We start from the raw sequence: 21181 nt of genomic DNA on the forward strand, positions 1-21181 counted from the left end.
AAATAACCCAATACTTCAAAGTTTTTTAAAAGTATCCTAAATAATTACAGGTCAAGATGGAAATAAAACTCAAGAATATAGAGTATTAAAAAATTAAAGACTATTTGAAAATAACACACAAAAACGTCATGGATTGAGGCCAAAGCTACAGAGACAAATTCAGAACCTTAACTGCTTTTATCAGTAAATATAAAAGAATGTCAACTAATAATTCTAAGCATTTAAAATAATTGTTTTTGATTGTTCTTTTTTATCTGAGAAAAATAGAAGGTTGAAATAATAAAGCATCAATTAATGAAGTAGCAAGAGGATATTTAGTGAATTGATACATTTTTAAACTTGATAAAATTATGCTAAATTTTATCTGGAAACAGTTGATGCAACTGTCTTTCAAAGTTTTGAGAACCATACTCTAGTAGTTATATGACCTTAATACAGGAGTTAACAATCAAGGCCATGGGAAAAATGTAGACTGCCAGCTGTTTTTGTTTTTTTTTTTTTTAATAAAGTTTTATTGAGACACACACATGCCCACTTGTTTACTAATGGTTTTTGTGCTATAATGGCAGAATTGAATATTGTCAACAGAGTCTATATGGCTCTCAAAAGCCTAAAATACTCAACATCTGGCCCTTTATAAAAAATGCTGTTCCATTTCTCAATACAATAAAGAAAGCATGACACACCATGGAGAAGGGAGGTTTACTCAACAAATGATTTAGGGGAAATTGCTATCTGGAAAATTTTTTTCAACAATATGGAAATGATTAAATAATAATGATATACTTATGTGACTTACATTGTACAGATATTAATATTATGCTTTCAGAGAGTATTTAATGGCATGGTAACAATTACATGACATAATATTAAAATATATTAAAAAAAGCAGGATCCAAAAATCACTAAGATCTCATGTTAAACTCATGTTAAAAATGAAGACCTCCAAAGATATATAGTCATATAAAAATTTTTAATATTATGTAAATATTAAATATTTAGTACCCCAAAATTTTACATGGAAATTAATTCCTGGTAACAAACAGAATTCTGATCCATTTTCATTTTTTCCTATAATTCATTTTATATATTTCCTACTATGAAAATACATTTACTTAAATTTATAAGAAAGGAAGCAAATGGAATTTATACAACTCATTGGAAAAAAAAAAAAAAACACCCAAATTTGATTAAAAAATGGATAAAGGAATGGAATAGACATTCTTCCAAAGAAGATATTCAAATAGCCAACAGGTACTTTATAAAAGATGTTCAACATCACTAGTCATCAGGAAAATGCAAATCAAAACTGTGGTAAGACATCATCTCATACCTGTTAGAATGACTACTGTCAAAAATATGAGAAATAAGTGTTGGTGAGGTTGTGAAGAAAAGGAAACCTTTGTAAAGTGCCAGTGGGAATGTAAGCTGATACCGCCACTATGGAGAACAGTATGCTGGTTCCTTGAGAAATTACAAATATAGCTACCATACGACCAAGCAATTCCACTTCTGGGTATATATCCACAGGAGAAGAAATAACTATCTCAAAGAGATATCTTTTTCACCCCTATGTTCACTGCGGCATTGTTTACAATAGCTAAGACATGGAAACAGTCTAAGTGCCCACTGAGAGATGAATTGATAAAATGTGGCAGATACATACACAATGGACTATTTAGCTGTAAACGGAGGAAATCTTGCCCTATGCAACAACATGGATGAATTCTGAGAGCAAGAAGCTAAGTGAAGTAAGTCAGAGAAATATAATTTATACTCTTACTTATATATGAAATCTAAAAAAAAAACCGATCCTATAGAAAGAGAGAACAGACTGGTTGTTGCCAGGGGCAGGATGTGGGGGCTGGGAGAAATGGGTGAAAGTGGTCATAGGATATAATTAATAAATTCTGGAGATATGACACACTATAACACATTGTATAAAGTTAACAATACTGTACTATGTATTTGAAAACTGCTTAAGAGAGTAGATTTTTACAGTTCTCAGCAACAGCAAGAAAAAATTGTAACTGGGAGGTGATGGATGTATTAACTAACTTTACCGTTGTAATCATTTCACAATATAGACATATATCATTGTACACTTTAAACTTATGTTATAATGTTATAACTCAATGATATAAATCAATGATATCTCAACAAAGTTGGGGTGGGTGGGGAGGTAAATGTTATAAAATAGTTAAAGGCAGAAAATATAGCCACAAACAACCTGGTGAAAATATAGCTGAATATTTAACCTATCTCAGGGAAATTCCATGGACAGAGGAGCCTGCTGGGCTACAGTCCATGGGGTCACAAAGAGTCAGACACGACTGAGCGACTAACACACCAACAGGACACCTGATGACTTCTTTTGTTCGGCAAGCAGAATTTAGGCATAAAATCTATAGAAAAATTCACAAAAGACCATATGCATTTACATGGTTATAGAGAAGGCAATGGCACCCCACTCCAGTACTCTTGCCTGGAAAGTCCCATGGATGGAGGAGCCTGGTGGGCTGCAGTCCATGGGGTTGCTGAGGGTCGGACAGGACTGAGTGACTTCACTTTCACTTTTCACTTTCATGCATTGGAGAAGGAAATGGCAACCCACTCCGGTGTTCTTGCCTGGAGAATCCCAGGGACTGGGGAGCCTGGTGGGCTGCTGTCTATGGGGTCGTATAGAGTCGGACGGGACTGAAGTGACTTAGCAGCAGTAGCAGCAGACACAAGTTAAAATTATAGATACTTCAGAACTACCACCAACACAAACGAAGGACCCCCTAAGGAAGATGATAATCACTGCTCACCAAAGTGCAAGAGATGGCATGTACAGAGCACCGATGGTGGTGCAAGAGTACAATTGTTTCTGGGGGATAATCTGGCGATAGATACCAAGAGTTTTAAATATGTTCATATTTGTTTAAAACCCAGTAAATGTACCTCAAAGTAATAAGTTTCTTCTTGCTCAAAGATTTATGTACAATAATACTTATCACAGGGTTAGTTATTTTTATAATAAAAATGATTAAAAACTGAAATGTCCCACAATAGATAATGTTTAACAAGATTCTGGGACATCCATATGTTTGAGTCTCAGGAAGTCCTACATGGAGACCATTACAATGATTCCCAAGAAAATGACATGATTAGATACTCTGATAAAAATACTAACTCTGAAAAGCAAAAAAAAAAACCCCAAGATATAAAACTGGATGATTCCATATTTATCTAACCATCTGGAAGAAAATATACCAAAATACTAGCCAGGCTGATCTTTGTGTGTTGGGAATATGATTTATTTAAATTTTCTTCTTTATATATATCTGCACTTTCCAAAGTTTCCCATGGAACATGAATTCATTTTCTAAGGAAAACAGTCGATGGTTCTGCAACAAAGAACACTCTAAGTTCTGCTTTGCAACAATAAGTCAGGGAGGTCAACATGAAAGGTTATTGTTTTGTCAAATCTTTCAGATTTGACCTTAAAGTGTTTCCCTTTCTGTGCTAAAATCAGTTACGCTGAAACAGCTTAATCTTTTTGATCAATCAGTCACTGACATTTATTGAGCACCTACTAATCCCTGGCTCTTGGTTTGGACTGAAATTGTATGCTATTCCAAAAGTGTGTCACTTTCAAAATTGCCCATCAAGGGGTATAATTTCAGGGTGGGTCAGAGGGTTTCAGAGGTCCCTGCACAATTCTAGAACCACTCACAACACTGAACACAATTCTCTGGCCCCTGAGCTGGCACTATCCCAGATCTCTCTCCTTGATTTTTTCATACAGGCATCAAGGAGCAGAGCTATGGGCAACAGTTTCTGCTGTGACGGAGTATAATGACGCCTGTCAGAGAGCAGTGTTGCTCCCGTTTTGGCACCTCAGTATTCAGCTGCAGAGAAGTCCTCTGACACCACATACAGGTGTGCTCTGAGCATGCTTCAACGTCTCTTTGTGATCTGAGCAACTTGGTGGAAAGACAATGCTTCCCCTGATAAAAGATGTCCAGTCATTTTAGGGGGCAAATTTCTTTATGGGGCTGGGGTACCAGTCACAGAACATAGATAGGTCTGCAATTAAGCATTCCATCCAGTGCTTTCTGCTTAGGAAGTGACAGTTTAAGCATCACGAGGGCAAACCAGGTGCTAGGACTTCAAATGCCAGTTATCAAAGACTATTACTGTAGAGGATGTGGCAGCTAGAACAACCCTCTCCACAGCTCATCTGACCCAGAAGGCACCATTCTTTCCCTGGGTAACAGAGACACCAGATGGAAGAAACACAGAATTCTGTAACACACAGGTGTGTTCCTTTGCCTCCTAAGCTTTTGTACTCCTAGTCTTTCCTGTGCTCTGCATGGGCCTGTTCACTATACTTGTGCTAGAAGCCTTGTGAGAAAGTCAGGCACAGAATCTCCAAACCTGGAAGGACCTGTCTCCAGGAATGCATTCAGGTCTGACTCTTTGCGACCCTATGGACCATACAATGTCCACGGAATTCTCCAGGCTGCAATACTGGAGTGGGTAGCCTTTCCCTTCTCCAGCAGATCTTCCCAACCCAGGAATCGAACCAGGGTCTCCTGCATTGCAGGCGATTCTTTACTAACTGAGCCATCAGGGAAGCCCTCATTTTCAGCAGAAGCCTTTGCAATGGCTGTTCCTGTGTCACATGTTTTTGGGGCGCTAAAGAGAACAGAATTCTCCAGGGTTCTGCTCAGTGCCTGGGATCCAGACACGGGTGTAATCTGAATAATATGGGAGTCCCTCTTCCCAGTGCCAAAGTCCGGATTCCACGTCTGGTCTGGGCAGACTTTTCACCTAAGTATGGCAACATGGCACCCCTAGATCTGTGTACAGACTTCAGAATTTAGTTGCTATTATTTAAAATCTCTTGCAATGGCTATGACAATAGGAAAGTTGCCTAACTTTTCTGGGTTTTGGATTCCTTATCCATATAAAAGGGGTTAAAAACAAATAAACCCAGATTATTAGATAGTGTTAACTGAGATTCTTTGTGTAATTTTAATGAACAACAAATGCTCAGTGTGCTCAGTCACGTCTGACTATTTGCAACCCCCTGGACTGCAGCCCGCCAGGCTCCTCTGTCCATGGGATTTTCCAGGCAAAAATACTGGAGTGGGTGCCATGCCCTCCTCCAGGGGATCTTCTCGACCCAGGGATCAGACCCAAGTCTCCTTTGCGTCTTCTGCATTGGCAGGAGGATTCTTCACCACTGCGCCACCAGGGAAGCCCATCAAATACTCAATAAAGGGTAGCTTATAAAAAGAACAACCAGCTGACAATGCAACCAGTTTAGAACACTGCTTTCTCTCGGCATTCTCAGCTCCAGTATCAGCTGGCCCAGATCACATGAGTGGCCCCTTAGCTTCTGAACTTTGGGGAGTAAACCCAGAAGTGCTAGGGAAAGGACCAGCGAGTTACAACAGGGAAATCTGAGCCCACAGCGCCATCTAGCCTGTTCCATGGAGGTCCCTCTGCGCTCGTGTCTCCAACACGCTGGAGCATCCTTCTCTTTTTTATTTTTTCAAAGTATAATTACCAGAGCTTATGTTTCACAGTTAATGCTGTCAAGCCTTTTAAACTAATTGGTCTTTTATAGAAAATTTAACTGAAAATTAACACATCTTTTAATAACATTGCCTTAACTTTAATGGCACTTTGCCTTTCGTTTATAATTGCTCTAAAATTGTCATTTTCCATGTCATAGCTGCCATTTTTTATATTTGCTAGTTTTCATGGTGTAGACTTTTATTTTTAGTATTTTTCTTTCACAAGGGATGAGAACTATTTGATCTTTTTTTTCCTACCCCAGCCCTGCCTGGCCTGACGATGGCAGCAGCAGTTGTTCTGAGTCCGTCCGTCGTGCCCACGGTGGTGCTGGCTCACCTGCCACAGGGCGGACCATGGGCCGCCTGTCTCCTTGCGAACAGTCTACATGGTGACTCTGGAATGGAGTTCGAGGAGGAGAGCCACAGAGAGGAATTTGTTTATGTAACTGACATCACAGGGCACTGGGCTGCCTGAGAACTCAGCCTTTTCCATAACGCACCTCAAGGGTTCAGCCCTTCACACAAGTACAGTTAGCAAAGTAAATCGTGTGGTTCCCTCTTCCAGAAGGTCCTACTCTCCCATCTTAGCAACATAAGTTCAGTTATTTCTGACAGAGAGGTCAGCTCTCTGTCTCACAAAGCTAAAGATCCTCACCCTCAGCTGTACTCCTCTGGTTTTTCAGTGTAGTTCTCCACACCCATTCAAACTATTTTGTGTTCTTCAAACTAGTTATCCCTATCTGCTATAGTCCAGGTGCCCACTGACACAGCTACTGGCATGAGGCAGTGACTACCCCCTAAAATGACAGTTCAAACCCCAAGAGGGCACGGGACCGCATCTTTCTTCTTCCAGCAAATACTGGATCCTCAGCATGAACAGTAGTGCCTAGGCTTTAGTAAGTGCCCAAAAATGTATTGATTAATAACACTAAATGCATATGGAGGTTGCCATGTGCTAAGCACTGCACTAAAACCTTTGACTGTGTGGATTGCAACAAACTGTGGAAAATTCTTCAAGAGAAGGGAATACCAGACCACCTTACTTGTCTCCTGAGAAGCCTGTATGCAGGTCAAGAAGCAACAGTTAGAACCAGACATGGAACAATGGACTGGTTCCAAATTGGGAAAGGAGTACATCAGGGCTATATATTGTCACCCTGCTTGTTTAACTTATATGCAGAGTACATCATGCAAAATACTGGGCTGGATGAAGCACAAGCTGGAATCAAGATTGCCAGGAGAAATTTCAATAACTTCAGATATGCAGATGACACCACCCTTATGGCAGAAAGTGAAGAGGAACTGAAGAGGCTCTTGATGAAGGTGAAAAAGGAGAGTGAAAAAATTGGCTTAAAACTCAACATTCAAAAAACTAAGATCATGGCATCTGGTCCCATCACTTCATGGCCAATAGATGGAGGAATAATGGAATCAGTAGCTGACTTTATTTTGAGGGGCTCCAAAATCACTGCAGATGGTGATTGCAGCCATGAAATTAAAAGACGCTTGCTCCTTGGAAGAAAAGCTATGACAAACCTAGACAGCTTATTAAAAAGCAGAGACGTTACTTTGCCAACAAAAGTCTGTCTAGTCAAAGATACGGTTTTTCCAGTAGGCATGTATGGATCTGAGAGTTGGACCATAAAGAAGGTTGAGCACCAAAGAACTGATGCTTTTGAACTGTGGTGTTGAAGAAGACTCTTGAGAGTCCCTTGGATACCAAGGAGATCAAACCAGTCAATCCTAAAGGAAATCAATCCTGAATACTCATTGGAGTATCCTGAATACTCATTGGAAGTACTGATGGTGAAACTGAAGCTCTAGTACTTTGGCTACCTGATGTGAAGAGCCGACTCAGTCGAAAAGACTCTGATGTTGGGAAAGATAGAAGGCAAAAGGAAAAGGGGGCAACAGAGGATGAGATAGTTGAATGGCATCACCAACTCAATGGACATGAGTTTGAGCAAGCTCCAGGAGATGGTGAAGGACAGGGAAGCCTGGCGTGCTGCAGTCCATGGGGTCACAAAGAGTCAGACACAACTGAGCGACTGAACAACAATGAACAAATCACTTTACAGCCTTAGCTCATTCAATCATCTCAACAGTCCTATGAGGTGAGTGAGTGAGTGAAAGTCGCGCAGTTGTATCTGACTGCGACCCCATGGACCATACTCCATGGAATTCTCCAGGCCAGAATACTGGAGTGGGTAGTCTTTCTCTTCTCCAGGGGATCTTCCCAACCCAGGGACTGAACCCAGGTCTCCCACATTGCAGGCAGAATTTTTTTACCAGCTGAGCCACAAGGAAAGCCTTCCTATGAGGTAGGTAGTATTAGCAGTCCCATTTTAAAGATGAGAAAAATAAGGCACAAAGAGGTTAAGGCTATGCAAACAGTAAGTGGCAGTGCTGGGATCCATATGCAAGCAGTCTGGCTCCTGAGGCCCTGACTAATTTTTTTGTTTCTAGGGTAGGTAACTCAAATTGAGGTGAGACTAGGGGAAAGTGGGGGCTGTGTGAAAAAGAAATCTAAATACCCATGTGCCAGTTTCACAGAGAGGCTTTATCTTTCACATATATATGAGCAACAAACTGGATGATTCTGAGAAATGTACATCTTGTGATCTTCTTCTCAGAGGCATATATCCATAAGTATACTTCTTCCCTCTCATCATGTGTTTCTGCTGTGGGTTCACAGGAGAAAGCTAGGAGGATGTGTTGGTAACATCGCTATCTGTTCTGGGAATGCATGTGATGAATCATAACACTGTTCTTTTTCACAAATGAAGCAGTAAGCAGCAGGAGTTGAGTTATGAAGGACAATATTCAGGGAATGTTTAGACACATTATTAAATGGCAATTTGGGGAGCAGTGCTAGAAAAAGGAGATCATAGACATCTAAAGAGATGTGTGTGCGAATGTTGTGATGTTGCTCATGAGCAAGTGCCTGAGATGGAAGCTTACCTCTGACTCCTGCTGTTTGGATTCTCACTTTCTCAATTTATATTCCAGTTACTGCCTTGGTACTAGATAATCTCCTGTTCTGTCATAAATTACAATTGTGGTGGAAGGCTAAGAAATCAAAAGTAATCTGTTATCAGAAGGTCTAGATCCAATTGGGTCTGTTGAACCAGATCAAATTTGAGACCTCACTGTGGAACTTGCTTATCCCAGACAATGAAAACAAAGCCTGGAATAAGTGGACAGGCATTCTGTTTTATGATTTGAGAAGTCACAACAGTAGATCAGTTAAATAAGTGTTGCCTCAACACTTAAACCAGGTTGACTCACATCGCTGCCTAAAATAATATTGTCCAAAATAATAATAATGAAGTGCTCTGTACAGTTCTGGACGTTCAATAAATAATGCTGCTGCTGATCATTACAATGGCGTTACTAGATTCCCGACACCCCTTCTTCCCAGGCTGGAATTCAGAAGTGCTACTTTGCTAGCAGGCTGTTGTATTCATACACACCTTAGCCATGCTCTGCCAAACATTTCAGTTTGCATTTCAAAGGAGTTTAGAAACAGATTTTTTTTTTAATTTCACACTTTGATTTCTCAGCTGAGTTTCCAAGAACTGACTCACTAGTGTTGCCGTAGAGAGAGTAATGCAGCTCAAATCTAGGCGCACTCCCACTCCAACCCCATGGCCACCATGTGCCCCCTTGACTGTGTGGAGGTGAAGTTCCTGAGTCCGTTCATTCCTTGCAACCAGGGCTGGTTTGCTGGGTGTGTGGCCTGCATTGTCGCCCAAAGTGCATGCTCAGAAGAGCCCCTCATTTGGTTCAGCACTCTGCTGCCATCATTTTGAAATTCTTAGTAACTTATGGTGGAGAAGGAAATGGCAGCCCACTCCAGTGTTCTTGCCTGGAGAATCCCAGGGACGCGGGAGCCTGGGGGCTGCCGTCTATGGGGTCGCACAGAGTCGGACACTACTGAAGTGACTTAGCAGCAGCAGCAGTAACTTATGGAAAAGTAGACTTTCAAATTATGTAGCCGGTCTCACCTGGAATATCCTGCATGTCTGATCTACAGGAACAATTTTGTAAATTTGGATTTTTTAAAAAATTTGGATCAAGTATTTTATAGTTCTGAATAAAATCTATTATAAATGGTTTCATCGTCTTTTTGTGAGAACAGTCTTCTGAAATCTGTCTGATTAGGATCAGAAGTAAAATGAAACTTCTGAGGAGTTACCAAAATCTGTTTGGTAACTGGATTTGGAGACTGCATGGCCTATTACAGAGAATCCAGCACCGTAATGAGCATATCCTGCTGCTTCCATCAGGCCCTCTGGCCAGCCTGGGGAATTGGCCCAAACGGGGCCCAACATCACTGGCAGGTAGAAAGATGAGGCTCAGTATCCTCACACCATCAGAAAGGTCATGAGCCCTGGGAAACCAAGATGGCCCTCTCTAGGGATCTCTTGCTCACTCTCCTCCTCGGCTTGGCAAGTGGTGAGATGGCATGAAGCCCAGTCGACCTTAATTCAGATGAATGTTGTTTCATGTTTATTTTTAAATGCATAATTCTGATTTTTCACTAAGATATGCTCGTAGTTGGACCACATTCAGGAATATAGAATAACTTAAATTAGTCTTAAAAAGCTTTATGATTTTTCTTTCCTCAAATAGAGGTCCTTCTGGGATTAGCTTTAATGAATAGATGAGAATAATGCATAATTAGCACATCAGTTGTTTAACATATGCAAGAGAATAGCCTTCTTAAGCACTTGAAGAAATGTATGTATATAAAAACTCTCTGGGCTATGTTTATAGTTTTAATTAGTTCAATAAAACTCTTTTTTGTGTATGTGGGTGGATTCTCCAAAGGTCAGTTATTATCTAGCCTATGTCTATATTTTTACAAATGGTGAAGTTGAAAATTCCAAAAAGAAGATTTTTCTATATAATAAACAAAGCCACTCAGTGGGAACACTTTATAATCCCCATTCTAGTCTGCTTTGCTTTTTGCAGTTCAAGACTGCTTTTTTAAGATGGTACCTAATTTTTTTTTTTTTTTTTAATTTAGATATGCTGGGTCTTAATTGTGATATGCAGGATCTTTAGTTGCTGTATGAGAACTCTGAGCTGTGACATGAGGGAGCTAGTTTCCTGACCAGGAATCGAACCTAGGCCCCCCCAGCATTGGGAGGCCAGAGTCGAAGCCACTGGACCACGAGGGAAGTCTCAAGATGGGACCTTTTTGTCATCTGATTCTGGTCTCACAAGTGAAAACACAAATGCCTTGATTGTTTGATGCATATCAAGTTATAAAAGCAACTGAAGGTGCTCTGGATCCCTCGGCCAGCCCACCATCTTCTCTCTGCCACCAGTAAACTCCTACCCTGTGCCAGAGTCCCGGCCAGGCCTTGCCTCACACCCACTCCTCTCCCAGGACCCCATCTCCATGACTGACAGTGACCTAGGAGTCACCCTTGGCACTCTGACACTCTGTCCTCTTCTGCCTTTTGCTCATATTCAGTCTGTTCCCAAGTCCTACAGATTTTGCTGACAAACACCATTCAGATGCATCCACCTCCCTCCAGCTCTGCGGGCTCTATCCTACTCCACAGGGCAGGACAGCCCCTTACTTAGACTTCCTGTGGCCATCTTGCCTTCTAAGCCACCCTCCACACCCTCCTGCCTGGGCAATCCCATAAAACATAAACCCGATCACATCACTTGCCACCTTAAAACCCTTCAGTGCCTCTTCACTGATATCAAGAAAAAGACCAAAAACATGAAGATGGGTTCTGAGGCCCTATGGGTCCAGCTCTGCCTTTCCCCCACTTTTGCTCCTTCAGGTCCTGCTACCCAGGCTTTCCCTATCTCCTTTGAGCCTGGCAGGTACCCTTCTCCCTAGCAGGTCTTTTCCTTTGCTGTCCTTCTTTGGCAGGGGGTGGGGTACTCTTCCCCACAAAAGCTTCGCTCTCCATTGTTCAGATCTTGACATAAAATAGATACTCTTTCTTTGGAGAAATCTTTCTCTAGTTCCAAGACTGGGTCAAGTGCTCACCTATATTTACTCACAAGCTTCCTTGCACTTTCAAGAATTTATAATCAGATGTTTATCTGTGTACTAGTTAGATTAACAACAGCACCTCCTACCAGATGGCGAGTTTGCATGGCTCTGCTCTCCAGTGGAGCTCAAGCTCCAGCCCATGCCCCTTATGCACTGGAAGCACCCCACCCCCACATCCCTGTGTCCCCCACTTACTGCGCTCATGAGTGAATCCAGGACACTGACGGCGAATGCTGTCCCACATGCAAACGGCTGCGTGAGGTACAGTTCTGTGTCGGGGTCATCGTCATCGTCTTGGTCCAAAAACTGAACATTAGTATCGTTCACTAGGAAAAGTATGAAGTAGGAGTTAGCTTGAAAAACTACATGTGGGCCGTAAAGTCAGAGGTTTAGAAACACTGAGGTCACTGGAAAGGAAAGAAAAGCATGGGAGAAGCTGTCGATGGAGCTCGGGGTAGGGGTCGGTGGGACTCAATGGACTGCTCTGAGGTGCTTGTTCAAGGTTCCCAGACCTGAAGAGCAGAGACATCAAGTGGATATGCTCCATGGCAAGCTGGCGGAGCTAGGGTACACTGGTGTTGGTCAGTTCTCTGGTATAGTTTTAGGATCATGATGAAAAACACTCTGAGGTGTTTTTTGGTAGCCAAGTCCTTTGAGAGATGGACATCTTTCAAGGATGAGGAGCCATGAGTAGCCATGCTGGGATGGGAAGGTTAGCCACAAGGAAAAGAAAGCCATTTAGATTAGAAGCATAGCAAAGACAACTAGCAAGGGATCCACCCTCAGGCACCTCCATGCCTCAGGCATGGATCTGGGTAGTGCCTGGTGTCCAGCCCTGAAGCCAGGCCCACATCCAGCAGATCCCGTTCAGTATAAAGGCGACTCCAGGTGGGATGTACCCCTGGCTGTCTCGGGCTGTGGCTGACAAAGACTTGCTCTGCATCCCAAGCTGCACAGGGACGCCCACGTTCTCCCTTTCCCCTTCTAAACAGCTCAATCTTTTATGTGCTTCAGCTCAAGCAGACACGGCATTTGATGTTGTATTTCATTTCCATCTGAGGATTCCTCAAGGCCTCCTCTGGCATGCACGTGCAGACTGATTGGTTGTGTCACCGAGATGTCTTTAACTTATTAAAAATTAAATGACAAATTAATTTCCATTCCCATCTTGGCTTCAGAAATTATCAGTTTTGCAAAGCAAGTAATGGGGAGGGGGAGGGTGTGAGGTGGGGGAGGAGATGAGCACTCGTGATTTCTGGAATAATTATCATGCTTTTAGGAAAAGAATAGATGAGGTTTCCTTTTTCTGAATCCTTTCTAAAGCTGATTCTCTTTTCTAGAGTTATTGTTTTAATTTTTTTTTTCCAAAAGGAATTTTTGAGAGAACTTTTCTTTTTTTAAAAAAACTTTCATTTATCATATGAAGCAGAATAAATGATAATAGGATAAAAGGCTGGGCATGGAATTATTTTTAAATGACACCATCCTGTTTCCCTGGAGAAAGATCCTAATGGGGAAAAATTTTTGCTCTCTGTTCTTCCGAAGTTTATCATGTCTGGCTCCCTATTGTCTTAGCAGCACTTAAGTTACAGGCTAGTGAAAATGCAAAATCCAGGATCTAACAAGTGAACTCTGATTCAGGCTTTGTCACTAATTCTCTTGAGCAAAGCATTTTAACATTCCGCACCTCGGTTTCTTTCTCTGTAAAACAGGGGGACTATTAGCAACTTTCCTGATAGGCTGTTAGGAGGTTCCTATGGGATTCTCCTTGGTGAGCCCAGTTCAGCATCTTGATAAATAGTAGCCTTTCTTGTGATCTCATGAAATTATGAAAATTCCCAGCCTCCCTCTGCCCCTCTCAGAAGACACAAGGAAGGCCTTGCTCAAGGATCCTACCAGAGTCACGTGGAAGCCAGAAGTATGTTGTGGGTCCAGTTTAGAAGACTTAACTGCTTTGTGAATGGGAAAATGTGAACTTGGGACAAGATGCAGAGGGATGCGGTTTTAATTACTTAGAGCTGAGGAGGGCATGTGCATGGACCCTCCCTAAAGGACATGTTGGTTACCTCTTCTCAAGATGATAGGGAGCGTCTGGTTCTAGACCTGACAGACGACGAGACTGTCAGCCAGTTAGGGATTCAAATATTTGGGGAAAAACACTCCAGGGCACAAGCCCAGGTTCAATATCCCAGGTACCCTTCTGGGTTACCTAGCCAGTATTACCTGAAACCTATTTCACAGAACAATAATTATGTGGGTGCTAAGAGATGAAAACAATCACCCCCAAGAGTTGGTAATCAAATGCAACTGAGAAATGGATTAAAGAGCTTCAAACAAATTTCCTTCACATGGACCTTCTAGAATCCTTTGACCTGCTAACATCAATTGGGACTCTTCAAGTATGCAAAGACTGGGACAGACTACCCAGTGTAACGAGTTTGTTTGACGTTGGCACCTTTCGTGTTTTGGAACCTGTCCTGGTGCAATGCAAAGACATCTCAGAATAAGTAGTAGACAGTAAATATTTGTGTGGATACGGAAGGTGAGGTGGTCAGAGGATGATGGTCTAACTGCCAAATGTGGTATGCCCAGTAGGAAAACTGGTCTTAAGGCAGAGGGTGAAGGTGAAGTGAACACATGGAAGGTTCTCTGAGTTCATAAAAGAAATCTGGTAAGGGATGAAGCCTTTAGGGTACTCAAATATGCTGACTGAATAATTGAATTGTTGGACAGATTGGGGGTATCAAGCCTTTTCTTTTCTACTAGTCGCAAATCAAGATATTCTAGTTATTTGGCAGTGCATCAATTCCAAACAAATTCCTGGCAATGATGATTTTGAAACACTGCTGAATTTTTCTGAGACAGAGATGTCTGGATGAATTTTCCACCTAGAGGTCTGGGCCACACAAGCTCCCTGGGTCTCTTACCTAAGGTTCTGAGAAGAGCAATCCACCCGTAGGCTTTTAACCAACTTCTCTAAACATGAAAAAGACACCTGTCCTACTGTTAGAAACATAAAATAGTGTGCTGCTCCTTGACCTGAGTCAATTTGTCCTGAAAAATAGCTCCATCGACAATAATACAGTGCTGAATGGTGGACAATTTATTCCTTTGTTTCCAGACACCTGGCAAGCAAGATTACTGTGTTAAAAGCCTGCTCTCTTATTTTGAAATATATTTTGGGGCCAAGAAAATGGCATGTGAGTTTCATTTGTGAGCCATTTGAAGGCAGGTGCTCCCTACCTCTCAATTCACCCTCCACTGAACAGCACTTGCTGTCTTTATCTAGAAGATCAATCCCTAGTTCTGAGACCTGCTGCTGATGGGTGCTTTTCATTGAGTTATTAACCAAGTCATAGGGAATTGTGGAAAAGTTTGACAAATGCCGTCATGACCAGAGCCCTTCATCTTCTGGATGAGTCCTCTCTGAATCTCCCAGAGAGGACTCTGGGCCAGTGGGGTGGGGGTCAGAGTGCAGGGCTGGGCCTTGGTGATTGCTAACCTCATCCTCTGCATCCTTTCTGAAGACCTGGCTTTAGCAAGAAAGGGTCCCCTAGGAACTCGCTGCTTTTATGGCTTCAGAAACCAAAGCTTCTGAGAAAGGGCCAAGTAGGGGGGAAAAAAAGGCAAATAAAGTCAGAATAAAGGAAAATAAACAGCTGCAGGGAAGGCACCGTCTTAGGTTTCTTATCTTAAAATTTTTATATTTCTCCTTTGACTTCCTCTGAGAGTTGTGAAGACATGTCAGTCAAACTGACAGTGTGTTGGAAGAGGAATAGAAGGGAGAAGGTGGGAGGAGGAGCAGGGGGACACATGGGGAGGCGGGGGGAAGGCCCAGGCTAAAGGAAATGAATTAGAGCAAAGATGCTTTGGAAACAACTGCCAGCTCAGATGGGTGTGATCAAAGGTTTACTGATGCTGTGTGGGGAAAAAATCATTAAGAAAGGCCAGAACAAGACAGTCGATTCCAACCAGAGCCACAAATAAAACACATTCAAAGCAGTGCCATGGGGTAGCCGTTCTGCTACAGCCGGTGAAATAAAAAACAAGCTGGTGATAGTCGGAAACACCAACCACAAACGAAAGGAGATACTGATGTGAAAGAAAACAGTGCTTCTTACCCAGTTCGGTTATCATTAGAATGTGCGTCCCACTGTTTTTTTCCTGATTGACTGATACCAAAGGCAACTTGCCAGGTTTAGCTAATTGGATACAGCATTTAGGGTTGGGGAAAGGGAGTGGAGGAAAGTACAGAAAAAGAAAAGAGTGAGGGAATAACAGAGAAAGCATTCTGAAGTAAAGGGACCCAGGACCAAAGGTAGTTTAGTGTTTATCTTCCGGGGAAGAGACCTTGTAGCAGTTTTGCAAATTCACAAATAATAGCAGGAAATGCCATGGCCAGGTTAAAAGCTGGATCCCACCGGTCAATGATCGTGGCCCTCAAAACCCTGTCATTTTTCTGGACCAGGGTGACAGTCACTGAAAATGCCTTTCAGCTGAAGAGTTTAACTAGAATAGATTAAATGTAAAATTATCACACATCAGGCCAGTGTTTCTATGCAGTTCTCAAAATGGGATTGGCTTAGACCTGAGGCTTTGTACCTCAGAGGAGGGAACTTCCACAGATGCTTCCAATGAGAATCACTGGGAAAAAAACCCTTGGACTATACCTAACCTCCCTTCCTCCCCATTCCCAAATGTATGCCCCAGTCTCCAACCCATCATCTCATGACCCTTTACAAACAGTGACCAGCATGCAGGAAACTGTCTATTCATCTCAGAGGAAAGATAGATCAGTTTTCCTCTGGGTCATCTGCCATATTTCTACTCATACTCTTCTCCAGTTTTCCCCTTCTCCCCCACAAAAATACACCATTAGAGCCTACCACAGTAAGAGAGCTAAGAGACAGGCCAAACTCCTCATATCCTGCATGGTTGGAAGAGAGGACCAAAAAAATCCACCCAAAGCTGACGTTCACTCCTACCTAGTTCAGTGATGATGGGGATGTTGACCCCAGTCGTGATGGAGGGCTGGCGTAACATCCCATGTACTGGGCTGTTATCTGGTGAGGATCGGTCCATTCCTGGAGGTGTGAACCCTAGTGGGAAGGAAAGAGAGGAAGGAAAAAAATAAAAAATGTGCAAAACTTGGAAATAATGAGAGTACAGTGTATATACACAGTAAAAAAAAAAAAAAAAGGCATTATTTATAGGTCAAAAATTAACACTTCTAGGATAAACTCTAATGAGTTGTTTTCAAAAGAACAAAGTGTGAGACTATTATAAATAATTCTTTTTTTTTAAATATAAATTTATTTATTTTAATTGGAGGCTAATTACTTTACAATATTGTATTGGTTTTGCCATACATCAACATGAATCCACCACGGGTATACACGTGTTCCCCATCCTGAACCCCTCTCCCACCTCCCTCCCCGTACCATCCCTCTGGGTCATCCCAGTGCACCAGCCCCAAGCATCCTGTATCCTGCATTGAACCTGGACTGGCGATTCGTTTCACATATGATATTATACATGTTTCAATGCCATTCTCCCAATTCATCCCACCCTCTCCCTCTCCCACAGAGTCCAAAAGACTGTTCTATACATCTGTGTCTCTTTTGCTGTCTCGCATACAGGGTTATCGTATTATAAATAATTCTAACCCACATTGACAGATCCCTAAAAACCAGTCTTTACACCAGTTACTGATCTTGTTCACAGATTTCTGCTCCCTCCACACAGATTGCACCTCCATGCTTCTGAGAAGTTAGACATGACCATGTGACATAGGAAATGCTCTGGCCCATGAAAAGCAAACAGAACAATGCATATCATCATTTTTGGTATAAGTATTTGACTTGCCATCCCTCTCCCCAGGCTGTGGCAACAGCGAGAGCATGGGTTACTATGGAGATGCAGGCTGGGCAGCAGCCCTGGAAAATAACCCAGACACACAAAGCATTCTGAGTGAGAAATCAATCTCTGCTGCTTTAAGCCACTGAGATCTGTTTTGTTGATGTTTGGGCTGTTGTTGTTAACACAGCATATCCTAACCCATCCTGACTGTTATCTTAAACCAATTGATTACTTATTCTCTTGCCAGTGAGTGACTTAAACCTGGGTTCTAGCCAAGAGAAAGTGGGAGGAAATCTGCCTGGGGCCTTTAGGAAGTCCTTCTTTGCCTTTAAAAAGAATCATACGAGAAGAGATTCTCTTTTATCCACTGGGCATTGCTTCTGTGCCTGTAGTGAGTGGAACTGTAGCAGCCACCTTGTAACTTGGGTGGGAACTAGCCAGGGACAAGCCAGCTTAATGAGCTGGCTGAAGCCAATGATAGAAAGTTTGAAGGACAGGAATAATTTTCCCTACTGCCTGAATTAACCAGCCCTAGAACTAAAACCAACTGATCTCAGGATTTCTTTACTACATGAGATTTTATACATTTATAAATGATATTATAATATAAAATGCATAATATATATAAAGAGATGTCATATATATTATATACATAATAATGAGATTGTTGTTGTTGTTCAGTCACTAAGTCATGTCTGACTCTTTGTGACCCCATGGTCTGCAGCACACCAGGCTTCCTTCCCTGTCCTCCACTGTCTTCTGGAGTTTGCTCAAAATTCATGTCCATTGAGTCAGTCATGCTATCTAACCATTTCATCCTCTGCTGCCCCCTTCTCCTTTTGCCTTCAATCTTTCCCAGCATCACGGTCTTTTCCAATGAGTCAACTCTTCACATCAGGTGGCCTAAGTATTGGAGCTTCAGCTTCAGCATAAATCCTGCCAAAGAATATTCAGGGATGATTTCCTTTAGGGTTGACTGGTTTGATCTCTTGTTGTCCAAGAGACTCTCAAAAGTCTTCTTCACCCACTACAGTTTGAAAGCATCAATTGTTTGGCACTCAGCCTTCTATATGCTCCAACATCTATACGTGATGACTGAAAAAACTATAACTTTGATTATACAGACCTTTGTCAGAAAAGTGATGCCTTTGTTTTTAATATGCTGTATAAGTTTGTCATAGCTTTCCTTCTAAGGAGCAAGTGTTTTTTAACCTCATGGCTACAGTCATCGTCCAGTGATTTTGGATCCCAAGAAAATAAACTGTCACTGCTTCCACTTTTTCCTCTTCTATTTGCCATGAAGCAATGGGACCAGATGCTGCGATCTTAGTTTTTTAAAATGCTGAGTTAAACAATGATATTTTATATGTGTATATTTATGTACTTTGTATTATGTATTAAATATTTTTTTAATTTTATTTTATTTTTAAACTTTACAAAATTGTATTAGTTTTGCCAAATATCAAAATGAATCTGCATATTAACATATATACACAGCTTCCCAGGTGGCACAAATGGTAAAGAATTCCCCTCCAATGCAAGAGCTGCAGGTTTGATCCCTGGTCAGGATGACCCTCTGGAGGAGGAAATGGCAACCTACTCCAGTATTCTTGCTGCGAGAATCCCAAGGGTAGAGGAGAATTGGCAGGGTACAGTTGAAAAGAGTCGGACACGACTGAGCATCTGCGCACACATACACTATATATATGTATATTTCCCCCTTCTGTTTAAGCCATACTGAAGACTTTACTTGCAACTGAAATAGTCTTGATTGATGCATATGCTACCTACTTAGAGTGGACCCTTGAACTTCCCAGTGTGCCTGACACAGACTTCACATGGTAGAACGTAGATGTGGGCACAGTAAACCAGAGAGTAGCCTACGTGATTTCTGATTTTTGCAGTTTTGGCTTTTTTGGGTTTCAGACCAAAATCTCAATACATATTAGAATGAGTTTGGCCCAACCATATCTTCAATTGAGGGAAGGTGGAAAAGCATCCCAGCTAGGCCAAAGGGCTGCCTCTTTAAGGATGTACATAGCTATACAGACATGAGACATTTATTTTCTTCATACACTCATTTGGTGCAAATTAATTTCACCAAGTGAAGCGTGTGGCAAGTGGCAGCACCAGTACTGTGCTGGCCGCCATGCCCAACTTCCGCCTCCGCATTATAGAACAGGCCGACAGAGGTTCACGTTCACTTTATCTTCTCTGCCTTTGGCGGATGGCTACCTGGGCTTATCGATGGATTAGGGAATTACAAAGTCACTTGCTAATTTTCCAAGAACAAAATTTCAAAGATGATGTGACCCGGTTCCTTACTTACTCAGGAATGTGACAAGAGTGGGTTGATTTTGGCATTAAGGTATGTGTAAATCTTTATCCACCAGAAATGAAATGACAAGTGCATGTAATTGCCTGTTGTTTTGGAAGCGCATCCTGCATGAGACGCCAGAAAAATATAAAAGAGTTTTACTATTTTCTGCTCTCCTGTATATAAATATCATCCAACTGAGTGCCATACTTTCAGAAAGAAAAAAAAAATGTTCCACTCACCATTCACTCCCTGATTGCACTTAATTTTGCTCTTTATATTGATACACTATGCACAGGTAAGTAATTTTGAATGACAATATAGGGTCCGTCTTTCTAAGCTTGGGAAAGTGTGTGTTTTCAGCCATCCACATAACCAAGAACACGCAATTGAAATGCTACCTGTTTTCTTCCCCTAGAATAGTGAAGGGGAAAACTAAACTGTTTTCATCAGAAGTTTCATTCAAAAGCATGAAAAACTGCAAGTGACAGCTGAGCAGATTCAGTGGATGTGACGTTTGTGAATTTCTTCAACTTGACAAGTAAACACCTTAAATCGGTAATGCTATATGCATAATACATGGCCTGTATTTTGACATCCATCATCAAATGCTGACTTGAGAAAATACGGGTTTGTACATCAAGGAATAGCACCCATAAAACAGGGAGAAATGCAGGTCACACGGTATTAGGAAAACTGTATTTCATTACAGAACCTGCAACAAACCAAAGCATCCTTTTATTTTATCTTATTTAAAGATTCCATTTTCAGCTGTGAAAAGACTCAATTCCTTTGCATGAAACCTTCATTTAGAAATGACATGCTTGCTTCTTAGGCTTCTTGCATTTTGCTTTCATATTCCATTTTCCCCTTCAGTCACCAAGCCTGGTTCCATTAGCATCTGCAACTGACAAACTATGGTGGATGTCCAAAGACATCTCTCCATTAAAGGTCTTTTTCTCTCCTACACGTGACCCCAAGAACGAGGTGCTTTTGTTGGAAAGAAAACTTCAGCAATGATAATGTCACTTAATATTTGCTACTTTTATAGCCACACATTTTTACAAGCAAGAGGCAAAGACAAAAGAAATAGATTTTATTTAATTTTTTTTAACCCTTCCTGGAGAGTTGTGTTAAAGAGGAACAGAATGTTCTTTAGCATTGTTTCTTTCTTAGAGATTCTAATACAGGAAAATCGTGGCTTGAAATAGCAGGATTGACCCAGATTCCTGAAGTGACCTTGAAAAGAATAGAAAATCAGGCACTTTCCTTCCAAAGGGATGAGTGAATTCGGCCTTTGGTATCATTTGTTGGCAGCTACCCTAGTCATCATAGCAGCTGTTGATAAAGGGGCAAGTCTAAATTGTATCCAGTTCTCTGATTGTCTTGTTCCTCATTCCCTTGTTTGCT

At 41.6% G+C, this 21181-nt stretch overlaps 1 protein-coding gene across 11 annotated transcripts in view; it reads right to left on the reverse strand.

The window, feature by feature from the left end:
- Positions 1 to 21181, reverse strand: part of KCNMA1 (potassium calcium-activated channel subfamily M alpha 1) — a 772527-nt gene that overhangs the window by 26708 nt on the left and 724638 nt on the right. For 7 of the 11 annotated variants that reach the window (XM_025285153.3, XM_025285152.3, XM_044942341.2 and 4 more), the window contains 2 exons: positions 16581 to 16694; positions 11791 to 11921 (listed from right to left, as the gene is read on the reverse strand). In XM_025285153.3, coding sequence (XP_025140938.3) covers positions 11791 to 11921; positions 16581 to 16694 — 245 coding nt within the window. Of the gene's footprint in view, positions 1 to 11790; positions 11922 to 15282; positions 15798 to 16580; positions 16695 to 21181 lie in introns of those variants that run through there. The other 4 variants (XM_044942339.2, XM_025285139.3, XM_025285140.3 and 1 more) reach the window with 2 other exon arrangements.

This window comes from Bubalus bubalis, chromosome 4, assembly GCF_019923935.1.
Source record: "Bubalus bubalis isolate 160015118507 breed Murrah chromosome 4, NDDB_SH_1, whole genome shotgun sequence".
Classification (NCBI taxonomy): domain Eukaryota; kingdom Metazoa; phylum Chordata; class Mammalia; order Artiodactyla; family Bovidae; genus Bubalus; species Bubalus bubalis.